Raw genomic sequence first — 27,980 nt, 5'->3', positions numbered from 1 at the left:
TTGATAAAGATGATAAAAAGGCCCAAATCTCATACCGTACAACAGATTTAATAAAAAAAAGTATACTCTGGGGCCCAGGGGGAATAAAATAAGAGCAAAATCTGTCTTTTTGTCCTGGAGATGGGTCGCCTTTAATACACTGAACATTATAAAGCTCCTGCAGAGCAGCAACATTATTAACCACTTGGATGTGGCGTTATGACGGATGAGCTTGTTTATGTGCGATGATGCAGCTCCTATTACATCTTGAGGGTATGTTCACGCTGAATCTTGATGTGGATTTTTATTTGGCTTGAGCACATCATGATTAATACTGATACGGCTCAGGTTTGTCACTTTATTTCGGTATCATGTGATAGTGTTCTATAAAAAAATGATGGATCAATATAGGAGAAAATGCCAATCACATCTTACACTGAGACAATGTCAGTTTAATGTAAATTATATATGCATACTATCTCTAAAATACATTAAAATAATATTTAAAATCAAACTGATACCAAAAGAACTCCTGCCGACATCTGCCCCATCCTTACGGCCGCTGATTGCTGGGGTGTTTTGGCTTTGGAAGTCTTTTCTGGTCTCTTTCTTTCTGCAACTAAAACATGAAATACTCAAAATAACGTTCTCGAAGCTCAATCAGTAATGGGATGGGAAATATCTTAAGCATATAAAATGTCAGTATGTGGATGAGATTTCATCAAGTCATCCACGCGCTGCAGGGAGAAATCAGCACAGAAGATACACAAGAGTTCTAAAGATTTCACTCTTTGCAATCGAGAGGGTGAAATCTGTAATAGATCTGCATGTAACCTGTTCAGATTTTAGCTTTTTTTTGGTCAGGATATGCTAAGGAATTTTACAAGCCAAATTACACACCTTGAACTTCCATGCTTCTCAAACCATTCCAGAACAATTTTGAAGAAAAAGGCCACTGCCACTAGATAACAACACTTGCCATTAAGGGCAGTACTCTGTCTGCAATGTTTTGTTGGTGGCAAGTGTTAAAAAATACAATTCCTATTAATGCCACAACCAAAGGGAGCCGATTCATGAAAATGTTTGTTTTCTGGTGTAAAACACTCTGAAAGTCACAATTTCTGCGCCATAAACACAAATTGCACTAAGGAAATCCACATCTGTGGGAGATTTAAAAAAAAAGACTCATTGGTCAATATGAAAACCCATATAAATGAGAATGGTGTACTATGTAGACACAGTGAATGGCAGACCATTCGGATGAGAACACAAAGAAAGGAGAACCACCAAATGTCAGGTCCAAAAATCAATTAAACATTGGCTATATAAAAAAACCTTTATTGACGGAATGGTCATAGTGGTATTACAGACACAAGACTGTCCGCAATCAGAATAATGTAAATACATCATCAATGTAATCAATGACCATAATAAAACTGGACCACAGAAAACTTAGTATATAACAAATGCAGTAGGTATGTCAAAGCCAATCTAGCAAACGTGACGGTGATGGCAGTACTTGGTGCCCGAATGATGTATGAGGTGACAAAAGAATAATAATAGATAGTAAGTACTTCAGGTGAATAAATTGTAGTGTCACCAGGCACCATATACAACCAACTATGATAGATAATGGTCAGTATCTGCCCTCCCACATAGATATGCAGTTATAAAGGGGTAAATTGTAGGTCTGTAACGCTCATGCAATGTGGAGGGAGAGGAATCCAAAGAGATTGACTGTACCTGATTGCTGGGTCCAAAGTGGGAGATTGCGGCACAGCCTTTTAATTTCTGCACCATGCGGAGTTACACAAAACGAGACTACTGGCTTTAACACCAAAATTCAACGCGCTCCACCAAAATAGCCAGGACAGAGCGTGGATACGTCCGTCTGGCAGATCATTAAAACTGACGTAAGAAATGGTACTCCAGCGGAGTAACGTTTCTAGAGAGGCGCACACCACAATGAGGCTTCAACAAATTCATTAAGTGTCATGCACCTCTTAATGAATTTGGCACATCGTACTTCAATGATGCCTTCATTAAGAGGAGCGTGTGTAATGGCCAATATGTCCCATTGTCATGAGTAATGGAGGATTTAGGATTTAATGTTATGACTTAAGATTATGAGGATACAAAATGTGTACTTATCTAAAAAATATTAGCTCACATTTACTAAGGGCTGCCACACATGGCGGTATTATTGAAGTGTAGGGTCGATCATAGGGCTGCCATTGAGATGCATAACCCCTCTATTGTACCTTTGGGGGTTTTTTAATTAATTGAACTGAGAAACAAATAGTTTAATTTTGTATTGGCGTCTGTATAAATAAAGGGGAGAAAGTCTCTGTACAGAGTCTAATGACGGACTACGGGAAATTAGGTGCCACACTGATAATGTTATGGGATATCTTAGCCATAAGCCATAGCGTAAGTTGGGAATATCGCTTTAGGAATAACAATGTTTTCTTGAGTCGCTTCCCTTAAGGTTCAGCCTTATGTTCCTTCATGATCCAACCAGAATAACAACCATTTTCTCTTTCTGATGACTTTACGCCTCCTACACTAATTCTAGGCTTAGTGCTACATTACCATTACTGGACCAGAGTAATGAGTTACATACCCTTTCCTGATACCGCCTCTCAAAATATGCCATGTCCTGTTCTTCTGTTGACTTCAGTCTGGACATCTGATTATTTCCTTCAGTAAGTTCTAAACAGAAGTTAAAATGTACATCGCATTTTATACAAAGTGTACAAGCAAACGGTGAAAGCTCAGAGGCCAGATATATTGGGAGACAAAGTTCTTATATATGCATTATATGTATTAGCCATTGGGATTTAATGATATTTGGATTATTCCCCGTTTATAAAAGTGAGGTAAATATAGTTTGGGGCTCACTGCTTAGCCAGGATTTACAGTATTTATGAAATGCAACTTTTTTTTAGGGGGCTGCATTAATAAGTCCCTTTATTCAGTGGGCAAGATTGTGAATATCTCCACATTGGTATATTCTGGCAATGGAACATATTTTAGTAGCAATCTTATAAAATGCAGACTGTCTAGGGTTAGAAACAGGTAAGGGGTAAAGGGAAGGCAGCAGAACAGCATGAATCTATGGTGCTGCTCGTTAAGGCACTGTTCACATAGGAGCTGAGAGACTCCACCTGGGGTTCAGTCACTTTTGACTGCAAGAATAGTGAAGAATCCAGGGTTATTCTTGCCAGTAATAATGACACACATCTTGACAAATCTCTGACAGACCCCATTATACTTCAATAGGGTCAGCTGGACACAATTTGGACCTGTCGTTCAACAAATCCCTTACAGCATCATAAAGCCAGTGTGCCAGTGCAGTATATTTAGGTATGTGTGTGGGAAGGGGTTAATCTGATATCATTAACATAAAAGAAAAATTTTAAAGAGCTCCTTTTCGTTTGAAACATTTTAACTTTACTATTCATTACCTTTGACGTTGGATGATGGCGGGTCATATGCTCTTAGAAATGGATGGGATCCACCATCATCGGGAGATTCCAAAAAACTCTTACTAGGAGCCCCTAAAAAAGTAAATTCAATATGATACATAGTCTCTATGAAAAAAAAATGCTTGCCTATTTCACCCATTAAAACCAGAAAGTCTGTGGCGTGAAAAAGGATCTGAGAGACAGTCGACTGTCACATGCTTGTTCCTTATTGCCAGCTCAGTGTATAAAACACTTGCCTCCGGTCTCTACAGAGATGTCAATGAGTCCTGATAAAATTATCACATACAGTACAGACCAAAAGTTTGGACACACCTTCTCATTTAAAGATTTTTCTGTATTTTCATGACTATGAAAATTGTACATTCACACTGAAGGCATCAAAACTATGAATTAACACATGTGGAATTATATACTTAACAAAAAAGTGTGAAACAACTGAAAATATGTCTTATATTCTAGGTTCTTCAAAGTAGCCACCTTTTGCTTTGATGACTGCTTTGCACACTCTTGGCATTCTCTTGATGAGCTTCAAGAGGTAGTCACCGGAAATGGTTTTCACTTCACAGGTGTGCCCTGTCAGGTTTAATAAGTGGGATTTCTTGCCTTATAAATGGGGTTGAGACCATCAGTTGTGTTGTGCAGAAGTCTGGTGGATACACAGCTGATAGTCCTACTGAATAGACTGTTAGAATTTGTATTATGGCAAGAAAAAAGCAGCTAAGTAAAGAAAAACGAGTGGCCATCATTACTTTAAGAAATGAAGGTCAGTCAGTGCGCAAAATTGGGAAAACTTTGAAAGTGTCCCCAAGTGCAGTTGCAAAAACCATGAAGCGCTACAAAGAAACTGGCTCACATGAGGACCGCCCCAGGAAAGGAAGACCAAGAGTCACCTCTGCTTCTGTGGACAAGTTTATCCGAGTCACCAGCCTCAGAAATCACAGGTTAACAGCAGCTCAGATTAGAGACCAGGTCAATGCCACACAGAGTTCTAGCAGCAGACACATCTCTTCAACAACTCTTAAGAGAAGACTTTGTGCAGCAGGTCTTCATGGTAAAATAGCTGCTAGGAAACCACTGCTAAGGACAGGCAACAAGCAGAAGAGACTTGTTTGGGCTAAAGAACACAAGAAATGGACATTAGACCAGTGGAAATCTGTGCTTTGGTCCAAATTTGAGATCTTTGGTTCCAACCACCGTGTCTTTGTGCGACGCAGAAAAGGTGAACGGATGGACTCTACATGCCTGGTTCCCACCGTGAAGCATGGAGGAGGAGGTGTGATGGTGTGGGGGTGCTTAGCTGGTGACACTGTTGGGGATTTATTCAAAATTGAAGGCATACTGAACCAGCATGGCTACCACAGCATCTTGCAGCGGTATGCTATTCCATCCGGTTTGCGTTTAGTTGGACCATCATTTATTTTTCAACAGGACAATGACCCCAAACACACCTCCAGGCTGTGTAAGGGCTATTTGACCAAAAAGGAGAGTGATGGTGTGCTACGCCAGATGACCTGGCCTCCACAGTCACCAGACCTGAACCCAATCGAGATGGTTTGGGGTGAGCTGGACCGCAGAGTGAAGGCAAAAGGGCCAACAAGTGCTAAGCATCTCTGGGAACTCCTTCAAGATTGTTGGAAGACCATTTCCGGTGACTACCTCTTGAAGCTCATCAAGAGAATGCCAAGAGTGTGCAAAGCAGTCATCAAAGCAAAAGGTGGCTACTTTGAAGAACCTAGAATATAAGACATATTTTCAGTTGTTTCACACTTTTTTGTTAAGTATATAATTCTACATGCGTTAATTCATAGTTTTGATGCCTTCAGTGTGAATGTACAATTTCCATTGTCAAGAAAATACAGAAAAATCTTTAAATGAGAAGGTGTGTCCAAACTTTTGGTCTGTACTGTACATCAATTTGCTCATGCAGATTTAAGCTAATTTGTCTGAACCTGCTGATTTCAATGGGACTGACTGCCTGAATATCTTGGGAACTAGAATTGGTGCGAATTGATTCCCAGGACCCTGTCCATCATCCATGTCAGTAATCCGTGGCTGCTGTACAGGAGCCTTGAGAACTGCCTTCTGCCTGCCAGGATCAGCGGCTCTTCTAACGATTAGCTGGCCTGGTAAAATGTCCTCGTAGTGGCGTGACGCACATGTGACATCACGCCAGGCCAGAGTTGTGGATGCCCTCAGGTAAGGAGCAATTTTTAGGGCTCCTGTACAGTGACCAGAGATAGGTGACGAGATCGTTGGACCAGGTCCTGTGAATCGATTCACACCACACAATGGGGCCTTTTAACGCTGCCCCAAGAGAGGACATTGAGGAAAAGATGAATCAGACATATTCAACCTCAATCCCTGATCCTTTTGCCCTTGGGGAAGTTAGACTGACACTAGTGGTGCCTAGCAGCCTATGTTTAAGTAGAGGTGGTCAATCTAAAAAACAAAGACAAAACAGGAGCAATAAATCCTCAGGGATGCTACATATGAGCAGAGGCTATAGTAATAATACTGGACATAAGAAAGAACAAGGGGCAATTAAGCTGGTATTATAAATGTCCTCGAAAAGGTACAGTCTAAGGGTCTTTCCTGTATTAGTTAGGTGGCTTCTTTGTGTACATCTGTGGAATAAACTTTTGTTGAAGTGATATCATGTGACTTAAGGAGGACCAGTCATCTCTTCTGACTTGTCTGTTACTACATATTTATATATCAAGTCTGGAGCATCTTTTCTTAGAACTCTATTTGATGAATCAGGACCAGTTTTTTGCCAGAATTCCAATGCACCTCAGTGGTGGAGTTTATAAAAATAATGGTCCAGTCATGTTCAAGAAAATCCAACTGAATTTTTGTAAACTTTCTGCCCATGGGAAAAACAAAAAACGTGTCCTTTATTTATTTTATTTTTCTAACTATTAGGCACTCTACTCTACTTTTTGTAAATAGAAATAATTTTGCCTTATTGCCCCAAGGAACCGAAAAATCACAGTAAAGTATAAGTGGCTTGTACCAATTTACTGTTACATTGCAACTTAAAAACAAACAAAAAAATAGTTGGACCTTTTCTTCTCCACATTTTAGCAGCCATAACATTTTTAATTTTCTCACGGACATGGCTGTATGAGACCTCATTAATTGCAGGAGAAATTGGATTTTTTTTCTCCACTGTTACACATAAATTACAATATAATTTCTATAGTTTTTTTTCTTATGAAATCCGGTCTTCATGTTTCACAATAAATAACCTGTTGAACAAATTATTCAGTTTATTTCAGTTGTGTGGGTACCCAATAGGTGTGTGGTTTTTTAAATGTATTTGAAACAATTTTTTTTTTTTTAGTAAATAAGCACTTTTTGGGTTCTACTTTATTTACTCAATTTCTTTTTTTACTAATTTTTTATTGCTATTTTTATTTTATGTTTGTATTGATTTTTATTTGTTAAATTTTATGCCCTATAGAGGTTATAAAAGATCTCAGAAGGACATTACCTTTTTTTTTATTATTCAGTTTTCTACTGTAACTGTGGCATCCAAAGGAGCCCAAGTTACAGGTAAGTTTTTCCTCTGAGAATGTACAATGCACTGGGAGAGTTGATCTGGGTCAGCTATGTCGGGCAGACGCCTGGAGATCATTTCATTTACTACATAGCACGCAATGATTGCCATGTAGCAAACAAAAGATAGAAGCTGTTGTCTTCTTCTCAGGGTCCCCGTCTGTCTTTAATGGATTGCAGAGCTGTGGCGTTAATGCAGCAACGGCAAAAGACCTTGATCAGGAAAGGTTCATATTTCCAATACAAAAATAAATTATTTTGGAAAACTAATGTATAATCAGAATATACTGAATGTTCTTAGAACTTACAGATCACTTTTACCGCAATCCTTACTAAACCAAAATGGCCACAGAATGAACGCAGCTACATACCGATACCACTTTCATCTAGTCGCATATACCCTTCAGCAAGAGAGCTGAAGCCAGTCAGTCCTCCCATGGCAGCATATGGGACATCATGTCCAACAGGTTTTCCTAGAGCTCGTCTTTCTTCCTTAGTCTCCACAACGGTGTCGTGAGCGTACGCTGGCTGAGAACATCCACACGTGAAAGAACTATGGAAGCCTGAGCAGTTCGAGCCTGTGGGAAGAGATGCAAGAAGCAAATCAAAGAAATGTCAAGTGCCCATGCATGAATGGAAAATCTGCGGACGTAAAAATTCTTAAAAATTTCAAGGAAAAACATTGATTATGCTTCTGTCATAGTTGACGTTTTCATGTTATTATTACCACTTAAATCGTTAAGGACTGAGCCACTTTTTAGGTCAATGACCGGGCCTCATTTTTTAAATTTGACCACTGTTACTTTATGAGGTAATTACTCTGGAACGCTTCAACGGATATTGTACTTCATGATAGTGGTAAAAGCTTATCGATAAAACTTGCGTTTATTTCTGAAAAAATCTGAAATTTAGCAAAAATGTTTAAAATTTCACAATTTTCAAACTATGAATTTTTATGCCCTTAAATCAGAGAGATATGTCACACAAAATAGTTAATAAATAACATTTCCCTCATGACTATTTTATATCAGCACAATTTTTGAAACAAGAATTTTTTTTGTTAGGAAGTTAAGGGTTAAAAGTTGACCAGCGATTTCTCATTTTCCCAATAACATTTACAAAACCATTTTTTTAGGGACCACATCACATTTGAAGTGACTTTGAGGGGTCTATATGACAGAAAATACCCAAAAGTGACACCATTCTAAAAACTGCACCCCTCAAGGTGCTCAAAACCACATTCAAGAAGTTTATTAACCCTTCAGGTGCTTCACAGGAACTGAAGAAATATGGATGGAAAAAATGAACATTTAACTTTTTTCACAAAAATTTTACTTTAGACACAATTTTTTTTATTTTCACAAGGGTATCAGGAGAAAATGGACCCCTGAATATGTTGTGCAATTTCTCCTGAGCACGCTGGTACCGCATATGTGGGGAAATAGCACTGTTTGAGTGCACGGCAGGACTCGGAAGGCAAGGAGCACCGTTTGACTTTTTGAATGAAAAATTGGCTGGAATTGAGAGCGGACGCCATGTCACGTTTGGAGAACCCTTGATGTGCCTACACAGTGTTTCCACCCCACAAGTGACCCCATTTTGGAAACTAGACCCCTCAAGAAACGTATTTAGATGTGTGGCGAGCACCTTGAAACCCCAGGTGCTTCACAGAAGTTTATAACGTAGAGCCGTGAAAATAGAAATTCTAATTTTTTCCACAAAAATGATCTTTTAGCCCCAAATTTTTTATTTTCACAAGGGTAACACGAGAAAATGGACACCAAAAATTCTTGTTCAATTTCTACTGGGTACACCGATACCCCATGTGTGGAGGAAAACTACTGTTTGCGCGCACGGCTGTCACGGGTGTGTCAGAGGTGACAGTCGCCCTGCAGTTGGTTGCAGGAGCTATCTATGTTTGGCATTACAGATATCTTCTTAGAGGCTGGCTGTCTCTAGGAACCAGTGACTACCTCCCTCTGGCTAATTAGCTCCCTGGCCTGAGTGTATAAATACCTGGTGTGTCTGAGAGGTAGGTGCCGGCGATATTCATTACTACAGGGTGGGCCATTTATATGGATACACCTAAATTAAATGGGAATGGTTGGTGATATCAGCTTCATGTTTGTGGCACATTAGTATATGGGAGTCGGAAAACTTTTCCAGATGCGTGGTGACCATGGCGGCCATTTTGAAGTCAGCCATTTTGGATCCAACTTTATTTTTTTCAATGGGAAGAGAGTCATGTGACACATCAAACTTATTGAGAATTTCATAAGAAAAACAATGGTGTGCTTGGTTTTAACGTACCTTTATTCTTTCATGAGTTTTTTTTACAAGTTTATGACCACTTACAAAATGTGTTCAAAGTGCTGCACATTGTGTTGGATTGTCAATGCAACCCTCTTCTCCCACTCTTGACACACTGATAGCAACACTGCCGAAGAAATGCTAGCACAGGCTTCCAGTATCCGTTGTTTCAGATGCTGTACATCTCGTATCTTCACAGCATAGACAATTGCCTTCAGATGACCCCAATGATAAAAGTCTAAGGGGGTCAGATCGGGAGACCTTAGTGGCCATTCAACTGGCCCATGATAACCAATCCACTTTCCAGGAAACTGTTCATGTAGGAATGCTCGGACCTGACACCCATAATGTGGTGGTGCACCATCTTGTTGGAAAAACTCAGGGAACGTGCCATCTTCAGTGCATAAAGAGGGCAACACATCATCAAGTAGCAATTTCAGATATTCAGTGGCATTGAGGTTTCCATTGATGAAGAATGGCCCCACTATCTTTGTACCCCATATACCACACCATACCATCAAGATACGAGAGTGCAGGATAAATCTGAGCCGAATCTTACTGTGATATATGGGAGGCAGAATGAACAAATCAACAGCAGGTGAAGAATTGGTTTTATTTATTTTTTACGCTGTTCCTCGTGCAGTATAAGTGATTAGACGACTTTATTCTTCGGATCGGTGCGATTACAGCGATACCAGATTTATATCGGGTTTTTATGTTTGGCTGCTGTCACACTAAAAAACGCTTTTTTTTTTTGCAAAAAATAGTTTTTGCATCGTCATATTTTGAGAGCCATAATTTTTCCATGTTTCAACATGACAGAGTCATGTGACAGCTTGTTTTTAGAGGGACAAGTTGATGTTTTTATCGGTACCATTTTTGGGCAAATGACATTTTTTGATCGCTTTCTATTCTGATTTTTGGGGAGGCAGAATGAACAAAAACCAACAATTGAATAATTTTTTATGTTGTTCTGCGTGTGTTAAAATTGATAAGGCAGCTTAATTCTTTGGGTCAGTACGATTATAGCGATACCTCATTTATGTAATTTTTTTATGTTTTTGCGCTTTCACATAATAAAAAATGTTATAGAAAAAAATAATTATCTTTGCATCGCTGCATGCTGAGAGCTGTAACTTTTTAATTTTTCGGCTGATGGAGCTGTAAGGCGGCTTGTTTTTGCGGGAGAAGATGATGTTTTAAGCTATACTATTTGTATTTACATTCATCTTTTTGATCGCGTTTTATTCCATTTGCCATGTTTTTTTTTTTAAGCTGTTCAATGAAGGGGTTAACTAGTGAGACAAGTTTATAGATCAGGTCATTCCGGACACGGCGATACCAAATATGTGTACTTTTTTTGTTTTTGTTTTTTTTACAGAAAAATGTGTATTTATTAGTGTAATCTTTTTTAACATTTTTTTTTTTAGATTTTTTTTTTAACTTTTTTTTTAAAAAAACTTTTTTACTTAGTCCCACTATGGGACCTTCAATTTTTTCACAGGTATAATGCATTGCAATGCACTAGATTGCAGTGCATTATACCTGTACATAATACTCCTGAGACCATGCTGTGAACATGGTCTCAGAAGCTTTCCGTAGCTTGGTGACTCGGGGTCGTCATGACAACCCTGGGTCACTATGGCAACGATCAGGCCCCCGCGATGACGTCGCAGGGGCGCTGATCTGAAGGCAGTGGGAGCTCCCGTCACTAACACCGCTCCCGGCTGTTTCGTGCAGGAGTTCAGCCAATGGTAGAGCTGAGCTCCTGCTCTGATCGGGCAGGAGGTGCTGATATTTCAGCATCTCATGTGCCATCATGCTGTGCAGATTGACTGACCGGTCACAGCGATCTGGGTGCGGGGACCGCCGGCATGGGTCCCTGCACCCCTTCTCGTGCCGCTCAGCTGTCACTGACAGCTATCAGAACTAAACTGTCGCTCCGTGTTTGCCCATTATGGTGCGGGAACTGACACCCGGCCATCACGGGCTATCCACGTCATTGGACGTAATGGGGTTAAAGGCGTTGTCAGGTGAAAACAAGTTATCACCTACACAAGGATAGGTGATAACTGGCCAATTGGTGGGTGTCCCACAAATAAGCAGATCGGTGAATTATTATATGCAGTACCAAATAGCATGGCAGGTCAGACCGCCGCTCCATTCATTCTCTATGAGGCTGCCGGAAAAGTCAAGCACAATGCTTCGCAGTCCCATACGCAATGAAAAGAGAAGCAGTCGAGCTTGTGCATTGCCGGTCTAATCTAACGAGGATCAAAGTTCTGCAGATCGGTGCGGGTCCCAGCAGTTGGACTCCTACCGATAAATAAGTTATTACCTATCCTGTACGTTTTTGTCTCTTTTTCGCAGCATTTTTTGGGTGCGGATTACATATGTACTTTGTCTACAGTATCTGTTTAATAGTAAGTTTTATTCACCAAAAACAAAACAAAAACGCTGTAAAGACATTTGTTACGTTTTTTTGCTGCGTTTTTTCACTTTCTCATTGTTTTCTATGGGTGAAAAAACTGAAAAAAAATTAACATGCTGCAGATTTAAAAAAATGCTGCAGTTCTCACATTCAGACAGGAAAAATAAAAAAGTGTGTGCATTACATTTTTGAAATCTCATAGCTTTTTCTGGTTATGTTAAAAGCAGTGTTTAATTTGCATTAAAAAAAAACACATAAAAAAAGCTGCAAAAACACAGCATAGGAGCGCAGCCTTAATGCCGTATTCTTTCTTAAAAAAATCACTCCAAAACTGCCTAAATTCTTGCAGCAGAGACTCCGAGAAGGTTATAGGAATTGAGGGCAATTCTTGGTCTCTCTGTTCCTGCTGTCCTGTGTCAACTGCATGCAAGCATAACAAAGAGGTGGGCTTTAGTTTGAGTCAGGAAAATAAGTTCCAGCTCTTGTAGTGCTGGCAGAATGTTAATAAAGAGGAAAAAAAATATTTAAAGAGAGTATGAGGATCTGAACAGATCCTGGACTTATTAGCACATTTTTATCTTGTTGTGTGGGATGAGGGCAGTAAAGCCATGATTTTCTATTGGTTTTATGTGAATGTACGGATGTGGATCCAGTATGGTCGTTGGCACTTGATTCGGCAGTACCAACATCGTAAAAAAAGATGAAGCAAGACCTTTTTAGCATTGAAGCAGAACTTACAAATAGATGTGATAATTGTAAAGAAATGAAGAGAATCGCACTTACATTTGGTGCAGTTGTAGGATCCTGTAACACTGTGGTCATCAGCAAAGTGTTTACATCGGCAGCGGATTGGTTGGGAGCCGTTCAGAGGGACATAGTGATATGACTTGCATGGGCATTTACTGACTTTACATGGCAACAGAATGGGACGATCCTTGGGAAGCTCCTTAAAGTCTGTCTTATGCTGTTTATACCTAAAGAAGGTAAATCATGAGTACAATCACATTGTTACAGCCACACAACATTGGGTCTCTAAGTTCGAAACACCGTGTCTGCAAATTGAGATTCTGATTTGGCTATTAACCTAAGTCACATTGCACGACTCGTTAAAGGGTCGATTGTGACTTGCAAGATTGCTGCTTACAATAGGTGGCGCTATAGAGTTCAAGTCCTCTTTTTCTCTGAAGAGGCAATTTGCATATTAAGTTCGCTTTAGTGCTTTTTCAGATTCTTTCTTCTATTTAACAGAATCTTCCTACATTTACATGCACTAGTCTGAAACCTGCATCAGATCTGATTAAAACTTGCTGCGATGTCCGTTCTGAATTTAGGCCTTGTGTAGCGGATAACACTGGGCCCCTCTGCATACAGACCAGAAACACATCCATGTGACCATAATGAGACTGTGTATGCCGAATGACCATGAGTGGGAATGGTCTACAACAAGACCACTCCAGTCCTTATGCCATATTACAGCAGATGGACATAATGGATGGACGTCCCTACTCCAGACTCTTATCTAGTAGAGTAAGCAGCCAGTATTAAAGGGAAGCTGTCACCAGGTAAAAGTCACCAGTGTCTGCTCTTATTTTATTCCCGGTGATCCTATGCGCATTCCACGTTCTACTTTTTGAAACTCCGCCATACGGCTCCTGATATACGGCCCTTTTTATTTAGTGCTAATTTTTATGATGTTTACCAAGAGGGCGTTGCTCACAAGATTCTCAATGGGTGTGTCCTAAGGCTGCTGTGCATTAATTACCCTTTGAGCAACGCCCTCTTGTAAAGACTACAAAAGTAAAGTAAAAAGGCCCAAATCTCTGGAACCGTATGGTGGATTTGAAAAGAGAAAAAGTTTAAATACTCAGGAGAACAGTGGGAATAAAATAAGAGCAAAAACTCATCACTTTTGAACCATAATAGATCTTTCTTAAAGAGATTGTCCAGGTTTTTTACGAAAGTCGGCAGTCACTCTATGTGCACTATGAGGATTCTCTAGTGCTGTCAGGCGAGACCAAGCGCCCACATGACTGCAAGTAAGCGAAGTACATTCTTCCCACCACAATCCGACTGAGCGTGTGCGGCCTCACTCAATACAAGTGAATTGAGCAAAGTCGAGCACGTCTAGTCAGAATGTGGCTGGAAGTATGTATATAATATACTTGCGGTCACATAACCTCGTCTTGCTGCCGACACCAGAGAATCGTGACAGCGCGAGATGTGAGGACTCAAAAGTCTGCTGTCACATAGAGTAAAGGCAGACTTTTGTGATAAACCAGGACAACCCCTTTAAGAGCATCTCCAATTCTGGAGTGCAAACATATATATCTTTGTTCATTAACTTAAATGGGCATCATGTAATGCTGAATTTTCTTATAGATTCCATATGTACCAACTAGTATCTATCTGCTCAAGGTGTCTGTATTCTTTAAAGTAGGGTTCTCCAACGTGTGACTGGTGGGCCCATGATGTGCGGCTCACGGCTGTGTGACAGCTTGGTTCATTAGCACCAGATCTAGCAAACAACTATGAAGAGAAGGTCTCCAGATGGTGACTTTTTAAGTAGCCTCATACAGAAGTGGAGATCTGGATGTGCATATACTGGCTATGGGGGTGGAGAGATAAATATGAGAAGGTTATTAGTACCTGTGAGTGCAGAAGCAGGGAGTCTCGGGGCCCACAAGCTTGCAGTCAATTCCTGTTGGTGATCTCCAGCTGACAAACAGTCGATTTTGTGCTCTCATTGGCAGCACGGTTTTCTTGTACGCTTCATACTCTTCTGGAGTAAAAATTTTACCTCCATCATCTTCACCAACAATTCTAATTAAAAGAGGGTTTAAAATTATAATCTAAAACAGCCGATGACAAATGTATTGTAGACTACAACCTGTTATTAAGACGGCTGCAAACACCCTAAAAGAGAACTCAGAATCTTACAAAATAATACTTATACATTGCACTATACATAGGATAATAACTACACAGTGCTGCTCACCATTATTGGCATCACTTCATTTATTTCATACACTGTACAATATCTTGAGAAATAAATCGAAATGTACCAAAGTTATATCCTCAGGATTTTTTAATTAATTAGTGGTCCAAAGTAATACAACAATAAAACATTGTTTTTCAACTTCCATGTTGCAATTTCAAGGAAGAAACAGAATAAACAGCATGTGCAGCAATAAAGGCACCCCTAATTAATACTTGGTTGCGCACCCTTTGGCATTGCTGACAGCCTCCAAACGTTTCTTGTAGCCATCTATAAGCTTCTTGCACTTCTCAGCTGGAAGTTTCTCCTACTCTTCCTTTGCAGTTTGTTCAAGCTCTTGAATGTTTGCAGGGTTCTTTTTCCCAATGGCAGATTTCAGCTCACCCCAAAGATTTTCAATGGGATTGAGGTCAGTACTCATTGCTGGCCATTTTAAAAAGTCATTTTTTTTCTTTTTCAACCATTCCTGTGTACTTTTGGATGTATGCTTTGGATCATTGTCTGGCTGGAGGACCCGTGATCTTCGACTCAAACCAAGTTGTCTTACACTGGGTAGGACATTTCGCTCTAAAATCTCTTGATAATTCTGATTTCATGATTCCTATGATACAGTCAAGGCCTCCAGTACCAGACGCAGCAAAGCAACCCCACAGTATTATAGATCCTCCATCATGCTTAACTGTTGGTAAGGTGTTCTTTTCCTTATAAGCTTCATTTCGGCGTCTGTAAACAAACTTGCTTTGCATTGCCAAAAAGCTCTATTTTTGTTTCATCTGTCCACAGAACATTTTCCCAGAAGGATGGTGGTCTGTCAAGGTACTCTTTGGCAAAGATCAGTCATTCCTTTTTATGTCTTTTCTTCAGAAATTGTTTCTTCCTTTGCCTTCGTCCGTAAAGCTCTGCTTGGTTTATGAGCAGGACTGTATGCAATGAACTCCGATGCTCCCTCTAGTGGTGACTGTAGGCAGCTAATATGTTTGAGACAAAGACCCCGAATAATTGTGCTAGAGTGTAATATGTGAATTGAAAATCTGTGACTTAAATCTCGTCTGGATAAAAAGTGCAAACTTGGTTTATTTTTATGTTGTCAAAACTAGTTATAGAGGGCCTAAGAATTAACAGGCAGGTAGTTTCTAACTACCTACCTGTTCTGCCTAGTGCAGATCTCCGCTGACACAGAGCGCTCCTGCCGGCGATTCTGCTGATGTGACATCAACAGAGCAGCAACTTCTCTTCCGCTCTGTTGACGGGGTGTGACTACTGATGTCATGCTGATTGACAGCCGGCTCACGACTGCCTAACTGCGGGAAGCCAGCTGTCAGTTAGCATAACCTCAGCAGTCACATCCCTACAACAGAGCAGCCCGGAAGAAGAAGAGCTGCTTTGCTGACACTGAGCAACTAAATCGCCAGCAGATGCAGTCAGTGACCGCTCTGAGTCAGTGTCAGATAGAACAGACAGGTAGTTAGCAACTACCTGCCTGTTAGTTTGTTGGCTCATAGTAATAATAATAAGTAATAAATCTCTACTTTTCCAATTTTTTTTATGACCACAGAGGACCATTAAAATACACAATTGGGATCATATCTTTAAATGTAACAATTATTTTTATATATCAGACTTTTTTTTTACAGGGCGGAGTAACAGTGATTTGGATTGACAGGCATTTTTATTTATTTTTTATCTATTTTTTTAATTAATTTTTCATTTATTTTACACATTTTTCTCCCCATAAGTTCATAAAAGACCTTTAATGGGCACTGTAATATTTAAATATTTTTTATTTTCATCTTAGTTCCCTTGCAACTGGTATATTACCCACAGATACAAAGAAAATGCAGCATCCTGGTGTGTAGCAGAGCTGTGTGGGTGTCCTGTGACCCAGCAGCTCCTGATCCTTCCCTGTACACAGTGATCAGATGCCCGTTGCTGTCAGCGCTTCCTATTACTGCATGCACAGTACTTCTTTAGCACTGTGTGTACAGCGATCGAGAAGGCATAGACGGTGACACTTTAGAACATCACTGCAGAGTAGGCACGGGACCCCCAGACCACAGGTGTAGCTAGGGGTTTTGGTTAGGAGGGGGAACAAAACTTCTGAATGGGCCCCTAACCAGGTAACCCTGATTACAACTATGGAGTCGTACCCTAATAGTGCATGTAGGAGAACCTCAGCAGATGACCAAGCAGTTAGGGTATGTGCACACGATGCAGAAATGCTCAGGATTTTTTCCTGAGCATTTCTGCATCTCCCTGGCAGGAAAAAAACGCATGTGGATTGTACATGCGGATTGTACATGCGGATTGTACATGCGGTTTCCTGCCAGGGACATGCGGAAATGAAGCGGTCTTCACTTTCATTTCCGCATGCGGGTTGACAAGCGCTTCCCAAGCGATTTTAGCATCACTTGGAAAGTGCTTGTCAACTTCACACTATATAAATCCATGCAACCGGCATGGATTTATATAGTGTGTGAATGTCAAAAAATAAAAAATAAATATATACTTTACCCTCTGATGGCCCCCGGTGTCCGGCTTTGCTCGGTCCCGGCAGTGAAGACTTTAGGACCTTCCGACGTCAGCGTCACGTGACCCGTCACATGACTCTGACGTCAGCGAAGGTCCTTCTTCATTCAACCGCGAAGTGCGGGGAATCAAGCAGGAGCGCAGCGCGGGCCGTCAGAAGGTGAGAATATATATATTTTTTATTTTATTCTTTTTTTTTTTAATGGTACCTGGGTCTGGATGAGAGTCCTCTCATCCACACCCGGGTACCATCCGCACATTAGACCGCATGAAAAGCGCATCAACATATACAGTGATGCGGATTCCATGCGGTCTAATGCAAGTCAATGGCGGCAAAAGAGCAGCGTTTCCGCAAAATTAATTGACATGCTGCGGATTTTTGACCGCAGCGTTTACGCTGCGGAAAAATCCGCATCAGGGGCACAGCACATGCGGATTTCAATTGGGGAACATTGCTGCCCTTCTACCATGCGTTTTTCATGCGTTTCCGCGGCGTTTACGCAACTGCAAAAACGCCGCGGAAACGCATGAAAAACGCATCGTGTGAACTCAGCCTTACTGAAAATAATCTCTATACAAAGACCAATACTGATATTACCGCCATACAGGGGCTGGCTGGCAAGTTTTGGCCTAGGGGGCAAGCATACAGCAGTGGCCCATGAGCAGCGGCACAGCCTCACTGCACAGGCGCGGGACCAGCGTCCGGACATGTAGAAATGCGCATACCCCCCCACAATAATAGCGCTTGTCGGGAGCAATATTCAAACACGTGGGCGGCGCCAGCAGTGAGTGAATGAGAGAATCATACCCCTATGACTGAAAACGAGCAGGTCGGACACAGTGTATATAAAGTTATAAAATCATTATACTACCACCGATTTTAATGAAAAAAAGCTTGTTAGTGATGCACATTGCATCACTAACAACGCTATGGGGGCAGTGTAGAGGGCAGCTAGGACGTGACAGGTTCCCTTTAAAGCCAGAGATGTCAAATTCAAATACACAGAGGCCAAAGTTCAAAGCTAGGCCAAAGTTCAAAGCTTGGACAAAGTCGCAGCCAACCTTGATATTTATTAAAAAAGTGTCTACAATTGAGGAAGTTTTTCTTTATAATATATAACGATTAATTTAAAAATTATAGTGGAATATTATAATATGTTATGTAAAAGCAGTGAAAAGTATATGGCCCAATGGCCTAATTTAAATATGTAATTTAACACAGGATAAAAATCCTTGAATGAAAAACAGATAATAGATAATAATGTATGATGCAAACAAAAGTGCCCCCAAACACAGTATGATGCCCCCACAGTGAATTCCTCCACACTCACGGTATGATGACCCTACTGTACCCCTCTCCCTCAATCCCCCCAACAAATAATGGTGACCCCATAACAGTATGATTCTTCAATGGTAATCCCCCCACAGCCCTCCATACAGTATAATGGTCCCACGTAGCCCTCCATACAGAATAATGGGCCCCACATAGTCCTCCATACAGAATTATGGGCCCCACATAGTCCTCCATACAGAATTATGGGCCCCACAAAGTCCTCCATACAGAATAATGGGCCCCACAAAGTCCTCCATACAGAATAATGGGCCCCACAAAGTCCTCCATACAGAATAATGGGCCCCACAAAGTCCTCCATACAGAATAATGGGCCCCACAAAGTCCTCCATACAGAATAATGGGCCCCACATAATCCTCCATACAGAAGAATGGCCCCACATAGTCCTACATACAGAATAATGGGCCCCATAAAAACCTCCATACAGAATAATGGCCCCACATAGTCCTACATACAGAATAATGGGCCCCACAAAGTCCTACATACAGAATAATGGGCCCACAAAGTCCTCCATACAGAATAATGGGCCCCACAAAGTCCTCCATACAGAATAATGGCCCCACATAGTCCTACATACAGAATAATGGGCCCCATAAAAACCTCCATACAGAATAATGGCCCCACATAGTCCTACATACAGAATAATGGGCCCCACAAAGTCCTACATACAGAATAATGGGCCCCACAAAGTCCTCCGTACAGAATAATGGCCCCACATAGTCCTCCATACAGAATAATGGGCCCCACACAGTCCTCCATGCAGAATAATGGTCCCCACACAGTCCTCCATACAGAATAATGGGCCTCACATAGTCCTCCATACAGAATAATGGGCCCCACAAAGTCCTCCATACAGAATAATGGCCCCACATAGTCCTCCATACAGTATAATGGGTCCCACATAGTCCTCCATACAGTATACAGGGCCCACATAGTCCTCCATACAGAATAATGGCCCCACATAGTCCTACATACAGAATAATGGGCCCCACAAAGTCCTACATACAGAATAATGGGCCCCACAAAGTCCTACATACAGAATAATGGGCCCCACAAAGTCCTCCATACAGAATAATGGCCCCACATAGTCCTCCATACAGAATAATGGGCCCCACACAGTCCTCCATGCAGAATAATGGGCCCCACACAGTCCTCCATACAGTATAATGGGCCTCACATAGTCCTCCATACAGAATAATGGGCCCCACAAAGTCCTCCATACAGAATAATGGCCCCACATAGTCCTCCATACAGTATAATGGGTCCCACATAGTCCTCCATACAGTATACAGAGCCCACATAGTCCTCCATACAGAATAATGGCCCTGCATAGTGCTCCGTACTGTATATATGGCCCCACAAAGTGCTCCGCACTGTATACATGGCCCCGCATAGTGCTCCGTACTGTATACACGGCCCAGCATAATGCTCCGCGCTGTATATATGGCCCCGCATAGTGCTCTGTGCTGTATATATGGCCCTGCATTGTGCTCTGTGCTGTATATATGGCCCCACATGGTGCTCTGTGCTGTATATATGGCCCCACATGGTGCTCCGTACTGTATATATGGCCCCGCATAGTGCTCTGTACTGTATATATTGCTAAGCATAGTGCTCCGTACTGTATACACGGCCCTGCATAGTGCTCCTCACAGTATCATGGCCCGGCATAGTGTTCCGTACTGTATATATGGCCCCGCATAGTGCTCTGTACTGTATACATGGCCCCACATAGTGTTCCGTACTGTATACATGGCCCCGCATAGTGCTCCTCACAGTATAATGGCCCCGCATAGTGCTCCGTACTGTATATATGGCCCCCCATAGTGCTCCTCACAGTATAATGGCCCCACATAGTGTTCCGTACTGTATATATGGCCCCGCATAGTGCTCCTCACAGTATAATGGCCCCGCATAGTGCTCCGTACTGTATATATGGCCCCCCATAGTGCTCTGTACTGTATATATGGCTAAGCATAGTGCTCCGTACAGTATACACGGCCCTGCATAGTGCTCCTCACAGTATAATGGCCCCCCATAGTGTTCCGTACTGTATATATGGCCCCGCATAGTGCTCTGTACTGTATATATGGCTAAGCATAGTGCTCCGTACTGTATACACGGCCCTGCATAGTGCTCCTCACAGTATAATGGCCCTACATAGTGCTCCGTACTGTATATATGGCCCCCCATAGTGCTCTGTACTGTATACATGGCCCCGCATAGTGCTCCTCACAGTATAATGGCCCCGCATAGTGCTCCGTACTGTATATATGGCCCCCCATAGTGCTCCGTACTGTATATATGGCCCCGCATAGTGCTCCTCACAGTATAATGGCCCCGCATAGTGCTCCGTACTGTATATATGGCCCCCCATAGTGCTCCGTACTGTATATATGGCCCCACATAGTGCTCCGTACTGTATATATGGCCCCGCATAGTGCTCCGTACTGTATATATGGCCCCGCATAGTGCTCCTCACAGTACAGGGTAGGCCATTTATATGGATACACCTAAATAAAATGGGAATGGTTGGTGATATCAACTTCCTGTTTCTGGCCCATTAGTATATGGGAGGGGGAAAACTTTTCCAGATGGGTGGTGACCATGGTGGCCATTTTGAAGTTGGCATTTGGATCCAGCTTTATTTTTTTCAATGGGAAGAGGGTCATGTGACATTTCGTGAAACAGGTTCAGTGTTGGATTTGCCAAAATGTGGACGCACGAAAACTGTCACTAATGAAGAAACATCAGTGGCTGTCCTAGCTTCATTCAGCAAGAGCCCACAGCGTAGCACCCGCCGCATGTCACTGGAGAGTGGCATCAGTCCAACATCCCTTCGGCGGATATTAGCTAGTCACAAATGGCACCCTTACAAAATCCAGCTGCTGCAGCATCTCAACGGGGATGACCCAGATTGGCACACTGAATTTGCAGAATGGGCAAAACAAAAATTGGAACAGGACCCTCAGATTACACAGAGCATTATGTTCAGTGATGAGGCAAACTTTTTTGTGAATGGTGAGGTTAACAAACAAAACTACCGCTATTGATCTGACACTAACCCACAGTGAATAGATCCCGCCAAGACTGTTGGAACACAAAAATTGATGGTATGGTGAGGTATATGGGGTACAAAGATAGTGGGGCCATGCTTCATCAATGGAAACCTCAATGCCACTGGATATCTGAAATTGCTACATGATGATGTGTTGCCCTCTTTATGCACTGAAGATGGCACGTTCCCTGAGTTTTTCCAACAAGATGGTGCACCACCACATTATGGGTGTCAGGTCCGAGCATTCCTACATGAACAGTTTCCTGGAAAGTGGATTGGTCATCGTGGGCCAGTTGAATGGCCACCAAGTTCTCCTGATCTGACCCCCTTAGACTTTTATCTTTGGGGTCAACTGAAGGCAATTGTTTATGCTGTGAAGATACGAGATGTGCAGCATCTGAAACAACGGATACTGGAAGCCTGTGCTAGCATTTCTTCTGTGGTGTTGCCATCAGTGTGTCAAGAGTGGGAGAAGAGGGTTGCATTGACAATCCAACACAATGGGCATCACTTTCAACACATTTTATAAGTGGTCATAAACTTGTAAATAACTCATGAAAGAATAAAGTTACGTTAAAACCAAGCCCACCATTGTTTTTCTTATGAAATTCTCAATAAGTCTGATGTGTCACATGACCCTCTTCCCATTGAAAAAAATAAAGTTGGATCCAAAATGGCCAACTTCAAAATGCCCGCCATGGTCACCACCCATCTGGAAAAGTTTTCCGACTCCCATATACTAATGTGCCACAAACAGGAAGTTGATATCACCAACCATTCACATTTTATTTAGGTGTATCCATATAAATGGCCCACCATGTACAATGGCCCCATATTAAAAAAATAAATAAATACTCACCTCTACCATTCCAACGCTGATTTCTACTTACCTGTGGGCCCACAAGCCTTCCCTTCCTATTAATGCCCTGTGCAAGAGCCCTAGAAAACAGTGCCATTTTGCCCCCTAGAAAGTAATAATGCTCCCTGTGTGCCCCTTTGAGTTACAATAACCTGAGTTCCCCTCTAACAATAAGTGCCCACTTAACATTTAATAATGTTCCAAGTCTCCAACTGTACAGATCCGCTCTACACAGTATGATACTCTCCTGTACACAGTATAATGTACACTATAGAGTAGCCCCCACACAGTACACTGATCCCATAGTAGCCCCCAAACTGTTTGATGGCCCCCAACACTGTACAAAGACCCCACATTAGCTCCCATACTGTATGATGGCCCCCTAAATAGCCTCCATACAGTATAATGCACTTCCCATAAGCCTCCATACAGCATAATTCACTCCCCATAGTCCCCCATATAGTATAGTGCACTCCCCATAGTCCTCCATATAGAATAATGCACACCCCATAGTTCTCCATATAGTATAATTCACTCCCCACAGGCCTCCATACAGTATAATGCACTCCCCATAAAAAAATACAATACTCACCTCTCCTTCTCCCACTGCTCCGGTCTCTGCAGCGAGCGCTCTAAGCACCCGTACATCTCAGCAGAGCGGGTGCCATGTAGTGCCGTCATCGTGCATGCTGTCCCGACATGTCAGACGCAGGAGGGAATGATGACGCTCCCTCTCATCATTGCTTTCAACTGTATTGGCATCCGGTATGCCGATACAGTCGATCTTGCGACAATGGGTGGGGGGCCGATGATGGCACCAGACCCCCCCTGGGTCAAGGGCCCCATAGCAGCCACGTGGCAGTGCAGAGAGATCATGTTTCCCTGCTCTGCCGAACAGTTTAAGGCTATGTGCTCACAATGCGTTTTTTAAGCGTTTCCGCAGCGGCAAAAACACTGCAGAAACGCTTAAAAACGCATGGTAGAAGGGCAGCAATGTTCCCCAATGATAATCCGCATGTGCTGTGCACATGCTGTGGAAATTTCCGCTGCGGATTATCATTGCGGAAAAAAACGCAGCACTACCAATTATTTTGCGGAAGTGCTGCGTTTTCGCCGCCATTGACTTGCATTAGAACGCGTGCATTCTGCTTCACTAGATAAGGACATGCGGAATGCATGCATTCCAATGTGCGGATGGTACCCAGGTCTAGAGGAGAGGAGACTCTCCTCCGGACCCGGGTACCATAGAAACTGTGAAAAAAAGAATAAAATAAAAAATAAAGATTATATTTACCTTCTGATGGCCCCCGCTGCACTCGTCCTTTCATGCCGGCAGCTAGCGATGGACTGGAGGACCTGCGCTGACGTCATAGTCATGTGACGGGTCACGCGACGCTGATGTTGGCAGGTCCTTCAGTGTACCGCTGCCGGCAGCCAGGACGGAGGGAATCAAGACTCCGGGGGCCATCAGAGGGTAAGTATAGATTTATTTTTTACCATTCTTTCGGTCACAATATATAAATCCATGCCGGTTGCATGGATTTATATAGTGTGACCAAGTTGACAAGCACTTTCCAAGTGATGCTAAAATCGCTTGTAAAGTGCTTGTCAACCCGCATGCGGAAATGCAAGTGAAGAACGCTTCACTTCCGCATGTCCCTGGCAGGAAAAAGCATGTACAATCCGCATGCGTTTTTTTTCTGCCAGGGAGATGCAGAAACGCTCAGGAAAAATCCGGAGCATTTCTGCATCGTGGGCACATAGCCTAACTGTATCAGCGAGCGACTGACCCCCTTCGCCCACCCACCCCCCACCCGGTAGCTACGCTACTGGCCCATATGTTTGGTCTTTGGGATGTCCGGAAGCAGTTAAATTAAGGGGAATCTGCCACCGGGTTTTTGCTACCCCTTATGAGAGCAACATGATGTAGGGGCAGATACCGATTCCAGTGTTGTATCACTTACAGGACTGCTTGCTGCAGTTTTGATTAAAAACTGTTTTATCAGCTCCAGATCTACAGTGGAGTTCAGTTCTTCTGTTCCATCATAGGAACAGAAAGCCGGAAGCATGAAGGAAACAGATCCAACCTTTGATAAACACAGACGGTGCCAGACAAACCCTATTGCCTAAAATGAGCTCTGCTTGATTTTAATTAGGGTGTCCACCAAGGTTATGGAAACACACAACATTTTGCAATGCAGAAGTATCGTAATGTATATTTTATTAGGAAGGGAAACATGTATATCTGGATTTCTGATAGTTAAAGGGGTTATACGGTTGGAAGAAGTTATCACCCGCAGGATAGTCAATAACTAATATCAGGGGGTTGGACCTCTGGGACCTGCACAGATCACCAGTAAGAGACACTTTTATCCCCATTAGAATGGAGCGACGGAGCGCGTGCTTGACCTCTCCTCCATTAATGGGGTTGTCTGGGATATCAACATTGATTGCCTATCCGTAGTATAGGTCATCAATGTCTGAGTAACTGAGCGCCACCCCGCTGATAGCTGTTCCTGGTGTCGGCTGGAATTGCTCAGTTGCGGAGCTGCACAACGTAGCGTCGTCAACTCTATAGTGGCCGCGGCCGGGTACTGCACATCTGCCATCTATTCAATTATTCTGTGGAGCTGTGCTGTGCAGCTCAGCAACTGAGATGTTTCAGCTGACACCGGGAATAGTTGATCAGTGGGGAGCCGCTCAGTCGATCAGACATTGATGACCTATCCTAAGGATAAGCCAACAATGTTAAAGTCCCGAGCAACCCCATTAATTGCCTATAACTGCTGAAGAAAGTCAAACAAAGCACTCCAGCAGTCCCATAAAGACTGATCGGAGTAGTGGATGAGCGTGCTGGGATTTCCCATCAGTGTATGATCAGTAAAGGTCCGACCACTGGGACCCTCCAGATACCGACAATGAAAGCTGAGCAGCACCACCTCCATTTTTTTATAGAGAGATCGATCCAGTAACTGAAAACCCCATGGACATCTTTTATCTAACACAGGGATGTCAAACTCATATACAGCGAGGGCCAAAATAAAAAACTTGGGACAAAGTAGCGGGCCAACCTTGATATTAACAGCCCTCCATACAGTATTATGGGCCTCACATAGTCCTCCATACAGAATAATGGCCTCACCTAGTGCGCCATACAGTATAATGGGCCCCACATAGTCCTCCATACAGAATAATGGGCCCCACATAGTCCTCCATACAGAATAATGGGCCCCACATAGTCCTCCATACAGAATAATGAGCCCCACATAGTCCTCCATACAGAATAATGGGCCCCACATAGTCCTCCATACAGAATAATGGGGGTGGGCAGTGCCGGCATCGTGGGCCATATATAATCACCTTGCACACGAGTTTTGGCCCATGACGTGTGCTCTAACATTAATCATAACTCTGTGGCCACAAAACCAGGCTCTGCCCATCCAAGCACATGGCTTCCTGATCTAGACCTGCACACTGGCAGTGGTCGCCACACACACAGCAGGACCCCCACTACTCTCTGTCGTCCTGAGAACGTTGAAAACTTTATTGAGTGCAGCGACAGATGACAACAATGAACCACCTCCCGGTCGCCTAGCAACAAGCGCCGTCAGCATCAATGCCGTCTTATTAGGTGACAGTCAGACATCTCACCTCCTGTACTCCACGTAGTCATCTATGGCCCCCGCAGCCCCCTGGAAGTGCAGTCTCTCCATGGCTCCCTGTCAGGTAGCAGCCGCTCAGGGAGGGAGGAGGCAGCGCCAGGAAGAAGCTGATGCGGAAGGGAACAGGCAGCAGAAGGAGGGAGGCGGCTCCTGGAGACTCAACCTGTCCTCCCCGAGGTGCGCACACAGCAAGCACACCCCGGTCACTGCTCCCAGCAGGCCAGGTCTAGCTTTGTTGTGCAGAAAGTTCTGGGACTTGTAGTTCTATCATAGCCTATCGTGCATGAGGACAAACTAGAGTAAAAGAGCCATAAACATTACAGATAATGTAACCATGGTAACATTTACACTATAATGTGAAGTTTTCAGTGTTACCATGGTAACATTTACACTATAATGTGAAGTTTTCAGTGTTACCATGGTAACATTTACACTAGAACCATACACTGTTACCATGTTGATAGGACGTATTATTTATGAGTCCTTCATATTGTAATGTGAGTAGAATATTAGAATATAATGTTATATTTAGAGATGGATTATGACAAACACGGTACCGTGTCCATTGCGGGGGCAGCACCGCTCCATTATCTTGTTTGGCGATTTTTAAACAGAAGTTGGCCTCCGTCTGGCCCTTATATGTCAGTACAATGTCGTAGTAAATGGAGCGATTCCTTTCAGTGGGGTCCTGTAAAAAAAAAGGACACATTTTTTCAACAATGAAGCCAAAGTGTGATGGATGTCTCTGTATGGCACCCACTTATTACGTGTCATCATGTATACGGTATACAGACGCATTTATGGCTCACGGAGTACGAATGCCAATGTCATCCATTTTCCATATACTTTTGGTACTTTTGGAGTGTTTCCTGGCCGACACGCTAAACGTAAACCAAAAAAAAGCAAACACAGTACCTGATTCATTATTGCATTTGTGCTAGCTTTTAGTGTTTTGCGCCTTATTTAAGCCATATTCATCTGTCCAACTGATTTAAAGTCGCTTTTTTGTCTTTTTTTTCTTTTTTAGTTCACCACTGTGGGCGGAGCTTAGAGTTACCAGGTGCTTTCTACTGATTCATCATTTGCAACTTTTTGAAAAGTTTTGAAAAGCTCTAAATTTTGACGCAAATGTACTCCAGCGCATCTGTGCAGAGGTAGACAGTGCTAACTGTACACTGATTCCCAGGCGCCTGTACATGTGCTCCTGATGCACAGGTGCACATGGACACGCATATCTCCAGTATGGATTTTCCGTACTGGAAATATCCGGATGTGTGATCCCTGCACACAGTATGATCCCCCCACAAGCACACCAATTGCCTGCTTCCCTGCTCCTATGAGTGAGCTGGTCTATGCTGCCCAGTCATGTGACCTGAGAATGTCACGTGTCCTGAAGGTCCTGCAGTCCCTACAGACAGAATAGCGGAGCAGGGATCTCACGGGTCCTAGATCCTTTGCTATATTAAAGGGAACCTGTCAGGTCCCCCATGCCCTCCGACCCAGCAGCATTCACCTATGTAGGACTAAAGTCCCTGCCTAACCAGCCCTGTATAAAGCATTTATAATGTCCCTGTGCATGACCGGAAGTTAAGAAGAGCCATTTTCTGCGCTTACGGTCATGTGCAGTGCTCCTCTGAAGCTGGCCAGCGTACGCCCGACTAGAGAAGCGCAGTGATGCTGCTGAAACGAGCGGCGCGCATAAGCGAGATTTGCATGAGCTGGCGATGACACTGCCCATGCAAGTTATGTTAGCTCGCCTACA

At 42.8% G+C, this 27,980-nt stretch overlaps 1 protein-coding gene across 1 annotated transcript; it reads right to left on the bottom strand.

Moving 5' to 3' along the window:
- Positions 1-32: 32 nt before the first annotated feature.
- On the bottom strand, positions 33-26,376 carry FAM221A (family with sequence similarity 221 member A). The gene is made up of 8 exons (XM_073677864.1): positions 26,208-26,376; positions 14,413-14,586; positions 12,550-12,740; positions 7,397-7,603; positions 3,447-3,539; positions 2,603-2,691; positions 501-598; positions 33-363 (listed from the first exon to the last, which is right to left on the bottom strand). Exons 1-7 carry the CDS (start codon positions 26,267-26,269, stop codon positions 533-535), a joined length of 882 nt encoding a protein of 293 aa, XP_073533965.1. The 5' UTR covers positions 26,270-26,376; the 3' UTR covers positions 33-363; positions 501-532.
- Positions 26,377-27,980: the final 1,604 nt, after the last annotated feature.

Source organism: Phyllobates terribilis, unplaced genomic scaffold (genome assembly GCF_046119375.1).
Source record: "Phyllobates terribilis strain yellow unplaced genomic scaffold, ASM4611937v1 Scaffold_4__5_contigs__length_816908805, whole genome shotgun sequence".
NCBI lineage: Eukaryota > Metazoa > Chordata > Amphibia > Anura > Dendrobatidae > Phyllobates > Phyllobates terribilis.
This window is presented reverse-complemented; position numbering and strand designations above follow the sequence as displayed.

Bases quoted from the DNA above. Each gene is read 5' to 3' on its own strand.
- FAM221A (XM_073677864.1), bottom strand. From the start codon at position 26,269: ATGGAGAGACTGCACTTCCAGGGGGCTGCGGGGGCCATAGATGACTAC. The intron at 7,604-12,549 runs GTAAGTGCGATT...CTCTTCCCACAG, and splicing joins ATCCTACAACTGCACCAAAT to GCTCGAACTGCTCAGGCTTC. The intron at 599-2,602 runs GTATGTAACTCA...TTCATGTTTTAG, and splicing joins AGAGGCGGTATCAGGAAAGG to TTGCAGAAAGAAAGAGACCA.